Genomic DNA, 14,347 nt, shown 5'->3' on the forward strand with positions numbered 1-14,347 from the left:
TTTGTAATTTTACTTCAACGTTACATTTCTCCTTTTTTTCTTGTTTTTATTGATGTTATGGTGAATTGCTCCTATCTTTCCACTTTGTCGAAAAACAAATGAAGAGAATCGCCACCCAGGCCCCCGATGATGCTGCCTGGAATATGCGCTGCAGTACACGTAGACCTAACGCCAAGTAGCAAATTGTTATTGTCATTGATGTTACCATTGATATTGCTGGTATTGCTGATAGAACTAATACTACTGATAGAACTAGTATGGCTGACTGGTGTTGTAGATGGCCCTTGCGAGTACGCGGACGAGAATGGTGAGGCAGTGAAACCATTTGAAGAAAAACTGTTATTTATATGAACCACAGTATTACTATTTTTCTCCTTAGTACTGTTGTCGTTGCTGTTCTTATAAGTAAAAGAGTGGTGTTGGTCGTGGTGGTGGTGGTGGTTACAGCAGGCGTTAGACATCAGCTGCAGTTGTTTTTCCTGTTTAAGTATTTCAGAAAGAACAAGTTTTTCATACGCAATATACTCATTCACAGGAACACGCACATCATACCCTAACACCTTGAACACAAACCGCTCCAGCGCATTCCACTCCTTTAGTGGAATTTCTGTCATTTGACTATAGTAACGATTGCTGCGAAAGTTATCATCGCGGAACTTCACCGTGAGCATCAGTAATACGGCAAATATATAAGGCATCTGCCCCGTATTTCGCATGTACGCACTTGTCTGCAATTCCTGCTTTCTCAGTGCCGCAAAGAAGCGGTCAATGAGAGCGAGTGTTAATGGATAGCACTCCACACTGCAGCGGGTATGACAGACAAGCCGGTAGATGAAATCCCGCACTGGACCAGCGGCACCACCACCTACAAACACCCGACGTCGCACATCATCATTAAATCCACATTTATCAAACATACAACGGCACGGAAAATATAATTGCATTACACTCGCATCTATCGGTTTCCGTTTCTCTTCTTCTTGTTGTTTTTGTTTTTGTTTCAGTTGTGTGTGTAACGTAGAAGTGACCAGATTGGAGTTGTGTATCCATTGTTCCTGCAGAAGAAATTCCATCGCCAAGAGAAATGCCCGGCAATGCTGTGCGTTAAGTGCCGCCTCTTCTTCTTCTGTATGGCAGTCTCCAGCACTGTACGGGCCAGGAATTACAAGTGAGAGTGAAATTGCTGTCATCTTTATATATATATCTTTTTCACTCTCACTCTCACTCTCGTTTTCTTTCGTTTTTCGTTTTTCTTTATTTTCTTTTTTTTCTCTTAAAGAAAAAAAAGAAAATAAGGCGTATTTGTGTATGTGGACTTGGATACGAATACAATTGTTAAAGAAAGAGTCTTTCTTCGCCCGAACACTCTCTTATTTGATCGAACTTACCCCTTTCCTTATCTACTTCAGGTATTTGACTAGTCGATTATCTTCAATCCACACCACAATCCCACGCTCGACAAAGGGAAATAAAAACCTACACATGTATGTATTTAGATAGAGAGAGAAACATCAAGAGAAAAAAAAACAGAAAAAGGATAAAGAAGAAAAGTATACAAATACAAAGACACATATTGTATAAAGGCAGTGTATAGTAAGGAAAGAAAATGTCACAACGAATAATAACAATAACTATCACAATCCCAGCACAGCAGCGGGAATTATGAACAATAAAGAAGATGTAATGAAGCAGTATACCATCTCAATTCTTCCCTGCTTCTTTTTTTTTCCTCCTTATTCATCTTTACCATCATCATCATCATTTTCATTACCCTCCCGCCTCTTCCGGGATTCACAACTCCTACCTAAACATAAAGAAAAAAAAATGGCAAAAAAAAGAAAATCAAAAGCCTAATACTCTAACGTTACCTGCAGGAGCACACTCCTTCTCATAACCCCATCTCCCAGATAGAGAGATGGACAGACAGAGAAACATGCACGCACGCACCGCCTACTTCTCCCTCTCCTTCTCTCATATACACAAATAAATAAATAAATATATATATATATATATATTAACTACCTACAGACAACGCATGTTTCACACCCGCCTACTTCTCAAACGACTTCACAAGTTCCTGCAGTTCTGCCGGCACCGCAAGACCCGACGGGGCGCCGTGTCCCACTTCACTCGCCGCATGTTGCCGCTCCGCGTTGAGCTGCCGGAGGTTGCGCTGGTGCTCCACCCACAACTTGTCGTTGGCGGACTTCTCTGCGAAGCCCTTTTGCAGACCGGCCCAGGCGGCAAAGATGTACGCCACGTTGCGGACCTGGTGGAGTGTCTTGGGGGCAGCTTTGGCCGACATGCGTCGCTCTTGGAGTAGATTGCTAGAACTTGAAAGGGTCCATAATATGAGCACAACAACAGAGGTTGTCATTGAAGATAAGGAGGAAGAAGAAAAAGAAGAAACAAAAAAAAAATTTTTTTCATCCACATTGGAAAATAGAGAGAAATGAAAAGGTAAACAACAGGATAACAATAAAAATAAATAAATACTTACGATAACGAGTAAAAGCAAAACAAGAGTGTTTTGCCCAACTTTAAACCACTGGCCATACGATAATTTACTTGAAACGTAGGGTCAGAGAAAGGTACACCAGTATGCATTTATATGGTGAGAAAGAGAAAAATAAAAACGCAAACGCTACTTTTTCAGGTGGGCCACAGGTACACTTTTATCATGGCCTGTACCATCTACAAAGCCATCTGTGGTTGGCTCTGGAACTCGTGATCTAAACGCCAGGATGGGTATGTATACGTCCTTCTCGCTCTCAACCTTTCCCAAAATATTTCCTCGAAAAAATAAGTTAATTAACGCAATCCCACAGAGACACACAGTAAATCCTTTCATCACACCTCTAAAGGAATTCGAGGTGTCTCCGCTAGCAAACCAAGTTTTGGAAGCCACATTCCGGCAGGGTGTCCATAGTGCTGTTGAACAGGATCGAGTAGAGGGCGTTAAAAACCGTGAAACAATAGTCATTGATATACAAATTTGAAAATCTATGGGGTGGGGTCACTATGATAGCTTTGAAAAAAAAAAAGGAAAAAAATGTAAAACAAGTCATCGATTCACATATGCTGCTAAATGTGGTGCTATTTACCTACTCAATAACTCTTTCTCTCTCTCTCTCTCTCTCTCTCTCTCTCTTTCCCTTGCCTAGGCATAAATAGAGAGAGAGAGAGAGACAAAAAAAAAGAGATACTCATATCTTTCATTGCTACGACATTTGAAACCAGAACAATGAAGCTTATCATTTTTCTTCTTCCGATTCTTGTATGTCAAGAAGAAACAGAATTTTACATCTTTGCATATATATATATATATATATATTTGTGGGGGGTATTTGTCCTCAACCTTCTTCTCAAGGCAGTCAGCCACATGTACCTTTTTCACATTAGGAAAACTTGAAGTTGTGTCGATTCATTGGATTTCCCTTCAATTCCACACCAGGACCATAGCTATCTGCAGGGAGTGGTCCTGGCTGCTGCTTCTTTGGCTGTGTGAGGTCTGGCATAGACTCTTCAATAACGTGAAACGAGCGCCCGCACTTACTTTTAAATGTTGGCAGGTGTCCGCTGTAACCCGGGAGATGACGTAAATACATCGGCCGCGCCTCCGACTCCTCACGGCCGCGAATCCACTCATCACGATTATCGCGATCCGTGTAGTAGTCGTAGCCCCGCTCTGGTCGCTTATCTTGCTGCGATGATCCCATACAATCTGCACTGTAGGTGTTTGTTGTTTCTTGAGTTCTCCCCGCAGCGGCTGTTGATGCTGCCGGCTGCAGTTGCACCTTCGCGACTTGCTGGAGAACAGACATTCCATCGCCACCGCTGTTTAACACAATGGCCGCACAGAAGTTCCCCACATCCCGCGCCGGCACAAGAGCTTTTGGGTAACGTGAAGGTGTAAACACCATTCGCATCTCCAGTAATGTAGATGTGAAGAGTGGTGATACGGCTGCTACGGCGTTTTCCAATTCCTCTACTCTGTCTGTCTTTGGTTTACTGACATTCTCACACCTCAACACATCTTCGAAAGCACGCCGCAACTCCTTCAAGTCAATCAGAGAAGCGTCTCCAACGCCATCACCCACAACTCCAGGAGATATACTCTGCAGCAGGCTGATCTGACTCTCATCAAGACTTCTCAGTGGAGAGACAAGATAAAGGAAGTCGTCCACAAGAAATCCACCTTCGTCTGAGTACGCCGTGCGAAGAGTCCTGTGCTCCTCCGGTGTTAGTAGTACCCCACATTGTTGCATAATAGATTTAAACGCTACAGGATTAACACGCCGCTTATCTTTGCTAATAGCCATATCTTCATCAGATCCCTTATTTAGGAGTTGTTCCATATTTAAATACCCTATCCCACCTCCACGCAGCAACAGATCTGTTACTTTGCGTATAATAGGAGCTGCCTTTTCTTTCCACAGCATTAGCTCCGCCGGTTTGAGAATGACATAGTCCATCTCTAAACTAAAACAAGAATAATAAAAGAGAGAGGGGATCCTACAAATAAAAATAAATATTAGAAACAAAAAAAAAACAAAAGAACACAAGAGAAAGATAATTAAAAGATAAAGAAAGGGGTGGGGATGGAAGTAAATGAGCTATACGCGTTGCCTTCATTTTTTGTTGTTGTTGTTGTAGATAGTTTCACTCCTCACATGAAAAATGCAAACACCTTTATTATTATTATTATTATTATTCTCTTGTGAAAAGAAGAAAATAATAAAAGAAAGAAATCTTTAGCCTCCTCCGTGAAGTAGTAGCAGCAAGATCAACAGTTTCCCATTACTTTTATTTCCTTGTAATGTTAAAAGCAACTCACGTTTTTTTTTTCTTCTTGTTTACTGCATAAATATAATTTCCCCTCCTACAGACATAAGTGGTCTTAGTGGATGTACTGCAAAACTTCCTGGCAATAAGGGCCCTTGAGCATTTGAGACCCTTATAGGTTTTTCAAAAAGTGCACGTCCACGCATATTTAGACCAAGATAACTACCATCCGATAAAAGCACTCCAAGCAATCCAGTGTGAACACCTGCATCAAATGCAGAAATTAAAAGAGGTTTTACAACAGGTGGCCATCCTCCATAGTTACTGCAAAGTGTACTCACATCTATTTCCAGTGTTGGCTCGGATATTTTTCGACTATCATAAATGCGAACAGCGTTTTGACTGGCAGTAGCAATCATTAAGGCAGCAGTTCCAGCTACAACAGGACCAGCTCCAACAATAGCTTCTACTCCACCATGAGAGGGAGGAAGTGAGGTTGATGTTGATGAAAAAGAAGATGTTAATCCAGTTCTTCGATGTAGTAGTCCTACTGCACCAAGATATCCTTGTTTATGACGATCATCATAATAACGAACCACACCATCAGAGAAACCAGCAAATACGGCACGTCCTGTTGTATGTGCAGTTAAAGAAGTAAGAATAGGATCACCAGATACTTCCAATCGTTGAATCACTTGTTCTTCATATAATGACAAAACATGTATTTCAGTACCACCATTATTACCTATAGAACCCCCATAAAATAAATTCGCATTATATGATCGATAAACAGATTTTATATCTACCTTTTTTGGAGGACATGCTGAAAATGTAGCAACTTCTGTTGGTACTCCTTGTATATCTTCCCAACAACCTCTTAAGAGACTAAATCCACCTCGTTTATGTACAAGTAAAAGTCCTGCTTGCTCTGATAAATCATTAATTACCAAAACATCATGTAAAGGAGCAGCAAGACGAACTGAAAAACTATGAATTTGTGCTTGACCTCTGTAACTTTCGTAGGAAACATGATGTATACGTTGATTCTTGGTAGCCAAAACCATTGCTGGTTCTAAAGCCCGAAATGCCGAGCAAATAACTTGATCACCAGGAATTAAACTTGGTAATACTTGATGATGTGTAAGAGCTGCACCACTATATCCTATATCTTCTGTAATACCAACACCATTAGAATCTTTGGTACTTTTCATTTTGTTATTATTGTTATTGTTGTTGTTTAATACAGGTGGTGGCTCCAATTTTCGATCCTGCATATCCAAAACCAACTGACGCATACTATCATCATTCTTTGTTGATCGTGCACGATCAGCTTCAGATAAAAAATACGATGAATCTGTTGACACAACACGAGACATAGTTCGAAGGGCCTCATTTGCAAAACGGTGGGACTGTGGAGGAGCGTTATTTGTCAAGGAATTTATAGTTGCTGTTACTTTAGTTGTATCACACGTTTGCTGAAGAGTGTACAACATTAATGCCGCATCATGAACCATTCCCTGCAGCATCTCTAGTACTTTAGAACTTATTGTACTATTTGTTTCAATCCCTGATGTAGATACTGGTGAATCATCCTTCTCCAAAAATCCCGTGGTGAATACCACAGAGTGATCAAATCGACTATTAACAGTCGGGCGTGTAGCACTTAACTGTGATTTAATCTGAACATCTGGTTCATCTAATACCCACTCTGAGGAATTTTTACCAACATGTTGAAGATAATCCATGTAACGATTACCAGTAGTGTTTGACTGCAAAAAAGGAACCAAACTTCCATAGTAGAATAAAACTTGACATGCAAAAAATATTAATTCTTCTCGAACACTCATACTAGCATCAAAAATAAAGCTACGAAGCTTAATAATAAGTGATTTTTCCATCTGTACACGTTTAATATGATGTTCAGAATTACATTCATGTATACTTTGACCTACTAATGAAGCCAATAATGTTACACATGAACTTCGAACAATAGGAGATTTATCTTGTAATAAACGCGTAAAGAGATCCAAACGAGTAGTACATTCCTGTGCAGCAAATTTTTTTGCATATCGTAAAGATAAAAAAAGTTGTGCAAGAACTAAGCAAGCCCATGATCGCAATTCTGCACTATTTGATTCTAAACAAGAAAAGGCAGCATTTAATAACTGATTATTCCAACACATCACAGCCTGGGATTCACCACCACGTTTTAAAAGTTGACAAAGTACATAACAAGACATGGCTTTACAACGATCAAGATTTACTTCATTCATAAGATAGTAATCCGTTTTCACTACCTGCCCATTCTCATTACTATCTACTACAGGTGGTGTACCAACCCCATTACTGCGGTTAATAATATTTCCACCGATATGAGATGTCACTATTCGACCATCCTCCACTGGTTCTATATTTATAGCTTTCTCATCTAATTGCAAAAGTCTAATAAAGCACTTGTCTAATCGTGATTTAAGTAACTCTGATGTGCCTTGATTCACATCGGCTCGTATTACTTGCATCCAAAGTACACTCATTATTAAAAATACTTCTTGTGTCTGAGCTAAAAGCTTGCTGGCATATGGTAAAATACCACACAGAATAGCACGTTTCCCTGCAATTGCACCGGAATCCAAATACCTTACTAAAAGAGTTAAAGCTGGAATACGATATGAAATTTGTGTAAGGGCCAAAAGGACACTTGGAAGTTCTTCAGGTTGATTTCTTAAATCACCTGCTCCTACCCAAACTTCAAATGCCATCAATTGATCCATAAAGAATGTAGAAGATTTGTACGTATAATTAGGATTTACCGTCATATCCACGGTGAGTAGATCTGGTAATTGACAAATCACATTTTCTAGTGTATAATCCCAGAGATCCCAGACATGATGCAAATGAGCCTCCTCGGCTATAGGTGGATGCGTTACAGGTACACATCCCACCTCACGGAGTAAACGATCTGCCAATAAAAAATTTCGAAATAAAGTTTTAGTCATAGTATCTTGACGAAATATTTGATAAAATTGAGATGGGGGAGAAGTACACCATGCAATAGTATCTGTAATAGCAACAAGAATCCAACTAAGTTCTCCTAAAGGTGATCTTCTATCTAAAAGATCACCCGGGATATGGCGAATCATTTCATCTGTTACATGAGGTAAAAGATGTTTGCGGTGGGAATAATTTATGTACCACTCTAAAGCCATTCGCATTGGTGTGGTAAGACATGACGTCAAAACATCTGCAGGAAGTTTGGGATTTAAAGGAAGGAATCCATCTGCACTACAAGCACATATAAGCATATCATGTGGTCGTGTTTCATTAAGACGTTCCTTATACCAATGTTTCAAAATAGCACCAGCAGAATTGCAATCAAATACGTAAAGTGTTGGAGAATCTAAAAGTTGGGCAATTTCAGTGATATTTATTGGTACATAATGTGTTCGATCCTTATCAAAAAGCCATATTTCACCATATCCTGTTGCTCGAGGCATACCATGTCCATTATAATGAAATAATACTCTACCCTTATCTGCTTTCCGACGTACGGACAATAATACCTGTTTCGCATCCTCCAAATGTACTTCCACCATTTTCCTAAATGTTACTTCCCGCAACTGCGATCTATATTGTCGTTCTAAAGCATCTGCGATTGACTCACTTCCACTTTCTGCTGCGTATCGCGCCATCTGTGCAATGTGCGGCTCTGTCCAGCACTCCTGTCGTGCACACGGCTCGATGCGTGGGTAGTCGGGCGGGTCACTGCCAATGTTGAGACACACAAACAAAAGGCCGTGCGCCGCCCTTGACTTTGAGCGGAACGGCCGATCCTCATATAAGGCCCTCTCATTATGATTGATATTATTATGATTGCCATTGTTGTTGTTGTTGTTGATGTACCCGTCATCATCGTCGTCGTTGGGGCCGGCGAGGAGTGCGGGGAGTTGATGTGGCGCAAAGGCGTCGAGGCGCTCGGCAACAGCGGCGGCAACAGACGGTGCGGCAGTCACACGCCGTCGCCCAAGCATAACTCTCTCTCTCTTTCATAAACAGACAGATACAGAAATAAAGAAAAAGAAAGAATGGTATAGGGGAAAGCATACAATAATTTAACGTATTTGTCATATTTTCCCAATATTCCTTTATTGAAAGGAACACCCCAAACAGACAAGGGACAAGAGGAGTAATAAAAACTTTTACTTCTTCGAAACACCTATGTATAAATATAGTATAATATATATATATATATATATATTTAGAACACAACAGCATTTGTTAGTATATACTTTGATTTTAAACGTTACGAATTCATTCATTCTGGTTTTCGTTTCACGGTTCTCGGCCTCCATTCTTCTTGTTCATTTTCTTTTTCTCCTTCCTGTAACCGTTTTTTTTTTTTTCTTCCTTTTTTTGTGTTTCCTCTTTTTTTTTAACGTGAGACAGCTATTCTGTCCCATTCTTTGCATTCGTCTCGTCATTTTTCTTTTTTTTTTTTTTACTCTCTTTTTTTCATTTTTAGTTTCTTTTTTTTTTTCTGTCGTTCGTGTGTGTATGCTTGTATGTGATGACAGGGGATTTTTCTCACTTTTCCTTCTTTTCCTTTTTTTTTCTTTTCATTTGAGTTTCTCCTCTCACTGCACGCCATCACTTGTCTTGAGCACCACGCGAATGCCAATACTTGTGAGCTCCGCCGCCCACAGTCGCAGCACCTGCGGGATCTCCACAAACGCAATTGTGTCTGTCGCCTCCTGTGCCCCGGCGCCGCAGAACTTACACGTCTTCCATGTGGCGTACTCCGTGGCGTGCCGTTCGTATATTGAGAGCAGCGATCCACACTCCACGCAGACAAACGCCTTTGTTTTGTCTGAAACGTGCAAGAGGCGATCCACCACCACCTCCGCCGCCCCGTGGGAGAGTAATCCGTCCCGCTCCATCTCCCCCACACGTACACCGCCGTGGCGTTTGCGGCCCTTCACCGGCTGGCCGGTTTTTGTGACGGCGCGGTGCGTGTGGGCGTCGGTGCGGGCCCGCGCCTGCCACTTGTCATTCACCATGTGCCGCAGCCGCTGATAGCCGCAGATGCCCATAAAGACCTCCGCCTCCATCTCCTCCCCACTGATGCCGTCAATGAGCTTCTCACGTCCATAGCGATTGTATCCAGCCCGTTCAAGGGCACTCCCTATCATTTCGGCAAAACGCGGCTGTTCGTCCACCACACTCCACGCACTGTGATCACAGAAATGACCCTCAATAGCACCAACCTTCGCTCCCATCATTTCAAGTACCATACCTACAGTCATACGAGAGGGAAAAGCATGTGGATTAATAATAACATCAGGAGTTATACCATCTCTTGTACTAAAAGGTAGATCATGGGAACGAATATGAAGTGGAAGAGTTCCTTTTTGTCCATGACGAGATGAAAATTTATCACCAACGGATGGAGGTCGTGGAATTCGAAAAACGACAAGCACACTTTTTGGATCTGGACCATCATATGTAAGTGGAACAACACTATGTACCCAAGCGTTTTCTCCCTTATCAAAATGTCGCCATTTTGTTACATGATGACGAGTATATTCATAAACCTTTTTATTAGTCAAAGGATCAATACGTTCATACCTTTTAGCACAACAGTATACTGGACTATTATCACGTAATGCAGGGTATTTATGATCTGAATCAAAAGAAAAGAATTCTGTTACTCCTGGTACTGCACGTTTCCAAGGGAGTCCCCGGGGATCTAACTCTGTTGTAAAAGCTTCTCCATTTGATAATATATTTTGAAACACAAAAACATCATCTTTATCACCTTTTCCACCAGCTGTTATAACCTTTGCCACCGTTATTCCGGCATTAAGCATACCAAATTGAGAAGCAGTACTGTTCAGAATGACTGCATCATCCAAATCATATCCAGTATAAGCAAGAATAGCCACAACAGCATTGACTCCCAAATTCACATCATCTAATCCATAGTAATCCATAGGAAGTGTACGACTTATATAACGTTGTGGGAAGTACATACGAAATAATTTGGCTTCTTTTCTCCAAGCCAATGCCTGTAATTGTGTTCCTGATGATTGTTTAGAGAGACCACATTGAAAGAGATTTCGTGGAGAACAATTATGTTCAAAAAATGGAATAGTTGTAGAAGTTAAACTGAGAATATTACTACCATTTTGTTCCATAAACTCATATTTACGATTTAATTGTGTAACGCCATCCATAAGATCTGAAGGAACGCTAGCAATATCAAGCCAGGCTTGCTCCCATACTCCAACGTATACCAAGGGAAATGGTAAATCATCATTACGAGATGAAGATTCGATTTGTTGTACAGGACGCATTAATCTACCGTAATCATAAAATATGTATAATCCTTGTGGATCTTTATTACCTGGAGGAACATAGATCACTTCAACTGTATTTAAAATATTTATATTTTTTCGACGTACAAGACCACTTTGTTCCACCATTTTTCGATTTTTAACTGCTTTTTTACGCTGTAACGCTTTACCTGCACGTTGAGCCTCATCTGGAGATAAGTATCCCAATAATTTTCCCTCTACCCAAACAGGTACAGTATCCACAAGACAATCCACAAAAGAGAAATGTGATGTACTATTACGAAGACCTTGGATTTCTTCCTTAATCCAAGAAATTAAATCCACTTCATTTTGTGAACCAGATAAAACTGAGTTGGACATAATAGTACTTACACTCAAGTGATTTAAAACACCACAATCTTCACCATCTGGGCTATGAACCATACAAATAAATCCATACGCCTCGCATGGATATCGCCTTACTTCACTGGAACGCATCTCTGCAATAGTTTTACCACGATGTAAACAACGAAGTTGTTCAAAAAAGCGGTAAAAGTTAAGATGTTCTGCCATAACTACCCAACCAGATGTTTGAGGACAGTAGAAATCTTCTTCACGATCAAGAGTAAGGTTTCCAGTAATTAATAAACGATGAAGGGCATCCAGAGGTTCACTCATACTTCGTCTTTCACTGTACTCTGCATAGTTTCGCAATTGAGTTATAACTCCAACAGACTCTTTCGCAGATAATTCAGAAAGTTTCATAATACATTGAAATAAATGAGATGGAATGTGACTTCCCAAGCGGTATGCAAAACCTTTCATGTATTTATTTAAACATACTTCAAAACCACCAATTAAAACTTGAGAAACAGTAAAAACTTCTTGATAAGCCGGAACATCATTACCCTGATGATCACATATCCCATCAAAGAAAGCATATAACTGACGCACAATAGCTATCATCACATTAAATTTATCTTGTAACTCCTGAATAAGTTGAGGAGGAAGCCAACTATTACATTCTTCAGGTGTAGCAGATGCAGACAAATCTGGAGTAGGAACATTTAAATTTAAATGTGGAAGAACATGACGGCGTAACATGAAAACTCCATACCAAGCATCATGTTGAGCTTGGCAAGTTGAATGAAATTGTGGAAGAAAATGAAAAGTATTAGATGTTTGATGATACTTTCGGTACATTCTACCAAGAACAGCAATGTAATCCAAAAAATGAGTAAGTGTGGCGTATGATTTTTGATGATGATGTTGTAATAGTGCTTCGACACGAGCGGCATGAGAACTACTGCTATCGGTAAAACCCAAAGTAAGTAGTTTGTATATTTCCATAGGCGAACAGTGGCGAGTATTTAATGCGAAAAATAAAAGAGGAACTGGTATGTGCCAAACCACTTTTCGAGCAAAACTAAATACAACTTCACCTGTAGTAGTGTAATAGAAATAATTTTGAATAGTCAAACCACTAGGACGTTTACAACGAATAACAACAGCTTTTGGTGAAAAAAAAGGTCCTTGGGATGAAAATCGTTCTCGGTGAATATTAATTGGAACATTACATCTCTGCATAAGAAGTGCACGAAGAATACGTTCTCCTCCTCGCACAACAAAATATCCACCAACTTCTTTTTGTTCCTCTAAAGCACGAAAATGATCATGTCGACAATGGGTTCCACGTAGGGCACAACGTGAACCTTGTACCATCTCTGGAAATTCAGAGAATGAAACCCACAGCTGTTCTTTACTGGGTACCAGTGCAGCATAACGTTCATGCTCTTCTACTGGAATATTATGTTGACGCATGAGTGAAAGAAACTCCGGCATAAGTGTATAAAGTGTTACCACTTTACCTTGTATGTCTCCCTGTTCCTCTGCAGTAAATTTAAATCCAAGTCTTACATGACATGCTTGTGCATATGTCTCGCCATAACGTCGGTAGTATTGTGGAGTAGCAAAGGATAAACAAGAATGCACTGCACGATCATGAAGAATTTGTGCTTCTTCTATAATTTCAGCTTCTTCTAAATGTTTCATTTCCACTAATGAGGCGAGAACATGTTGTCCTGAAACAGCACGCTGTAATGTATTGTGTTCTTCTTCTTCCCATCTTTTTTTTAAGTTGATTAACTCCACAAGGGCATTTTTAATACGATCTTTAAGAATTGTAAATTCTCTATGTTGTATTTCAGCTTGTGAATTATTGGCAGTATTCATTGCGTAGAGTGCTTGATCAGCATTGTGTATACGATTTTCAATTTTTGTTAAATTGTGTTGTGCGTGCTCAATAACCATGCGAGCACAACGTGCAGGTCGTATACCAATAGACACATCCAATATAGCGACAGAAACAAGTCCGACTGGTGTAGGAGTACGTTGACTAACTTCATTAACGACTGCACTGAATACAACTCCCTCATTTTTCATCTCTCGCACAAATGCCTCCAAACGTTGTTCTGCAAAAGCATCAAAATCTGCTATGTGAAATGATACCAAATCTGATAAAAGATCCGTATTAACACGACTTGGCATATCAGATTGTGAAGTATCTACCAAGTGTTGAAGTTCCTCCAACTCTCGTTGTACCTCTTGTATATGATGATAGGAGAGTCCTTCATATACGGCGTCACAATGACCTGTTTGCGATTCAGAAATCTTTAAAACGGATGTTGCGGCCTCCTGTAATGCGCGTACTTGATCTCTCACATAGCGGAGATGCCTTGGACCACTTGATTCCGGACTACCAAGTTTCCGTGGGTTATATTCCAGCATTGGCAGCCGCTCGCGTAGTTGCTCAAAGAAACCAAGCACCTCCTCCCCACCGGCGGTATCCAGCGGGGCGCTGTGTCTCTGCCGCTCTCCAATGTACCGCAATCGCGTGATGGAATTTCGGATGAGTTGCAGCCGCTCGAACGGCGTCATCTTCACTGGCGGCAGTCGCTGCTCGCCGCGCTGCAGCTGCTGGCGCTTGTGGCGGCTGGAGACCCCGCTGTGCTGCGGCGTGGAGTTCTCCCCCACCGACGAGACGTGCGATCGGGAGCTGCGCAGGGAGGACTTGGTGGACATGCCGTGGGGTACCCGACTGAGGCGAGATGCGGGAGATCCCTCTTTTCTAAACTCCTCTCCGAGAGAGAGAGAAAAGAAAAAAGAAAAGAAAAAAGAAAAGAGAATGCACGTTAATTATGATGGGGTATAAGTGTATCCGTGCGTTAAGAGCA

At 40.9% G+C, this 14,347-nt stretch overlaps 6 protein-coding genes across 6 annotated transcripts; all 6 read right to left on the reverse strand.

The window, feature by feature from the left end:
- Window positions 1-71: 71 nt before the first annotated feature.
- On the reverse strand, window positions 72-1,190 carry LSM04_002003 (Cyclin PHO80-like; the record flags this gene model as incomplete). Its single annotated transcript, XM_067336805.1, has 1 exon — window positions 72-1,190. The coding sequence occupies one exon, from the start codon at window positions 1,188-1,190 to the stop codon at window positions 72-74; it is 1,119 nt and encodes a 372-aa protein (XP_067188833.1).
- Window positions 1,191-2,050: 860 nt separating this feature from the next.
- On the reverse strand, window positions 2,051-2,305 carry LSM04_006507 (uncharacterized protein; the record flags this gene model as incomplete). Its single annotated transcript, XM_067336806.1, has 1 exon — window positions 2,051-2,305. One exon carries the CDS (start codon window positions 2,303-2,305, stop codon window positions 2,051-2,053), a length of 255 nt encoding a protein of 84 aa, XP_067188901.1.
- Window positions 2,306-2,644: 339 nt separating this feature from the next.
- On the reverse strand, window positions 2,645-2,983 carry LSM04_001329 (uncharacterized protein; the record flags this gene model as incomplete). The annotated part of the gene is made up of 1 exon (XM_067336807.1): window positions 2,645-2,983. The coding sequence occupies one exon, from the start codon at window positions 2,981-2,983 to the stop codon at window positions 2,645-2,647; it is 339 nt and encodes a 112-aa protein (XP_067188822.1).
- Window positions 2,984-3,398: 415 nt separating this feature from the next.
- On the reverse strand, window positions 3,399-4,475 carry LSM04_006450 (uncharacterized protein; the record flags this gene model as incomplete). Its single annotated transcript, XM_067336808.1, has 1 exon — window positions 3,399-4,475. The coding sequence occupies one exon, from the start codon at window positions 4,473-4,475 to the stop codon at window positions 3,399-3,401; it is 1,077 nt and encodes a 358-aa protein (XP_067188900.1).
- A 381-nt stretch (window positions 4,476-4,856) lies between these two features.
- Window positions 4,857-8,813, reverse strand: LSM04_003068 (Raptor; the record flags this gene model as incomplete). The annotated part of the gene is made up of 1 exon (XM_067336810.1): window positions 4,857-8,813. The coding sequence occupies one exon, from the start codon at window positions 8,811-8,813 to the stop codon at window positions 4,857-4,859; it is 3,957 nt and encodes a 1,318-aa protein (XP_067188851.1).
- A 603-nt stretch (window positions 8,814-9,416) lies between these two features.
- LSM04_003721 (RNA polymerase Rpb2) lies at window positions 9,417-14,195 on the reverse strand (the record flags this gene model as incomplete). Its single annotated transcript, XM_067336811.1, has 1 exon — window positions 9,417-14,195. The coding sequence occupies one exon, from the start codon at window positions 14,193-14,195 to the stop codon at window positions 9,417-9,419; it is 4,779 nt and encodes a 1,592-aa protein (XP_067188857.1).
- Window positions 14,196-14,347: the final 152 nt, after the last annotated feature.

This window comes from Trypanosoma melophagium, assembly GCF_022059095.1.
Source record: "Trypanosoma melophagium isolate St. Kilda chromosome Unknown ctg34segment0, whole genome shotgun sequence".
Lineage (NCBI taxonomy): Eukaryota > Euglenozoa > Kinetoplastea > Trypanosomatida > Trypanosomatidae > Trypanosoma > Trypanosoma melophagium.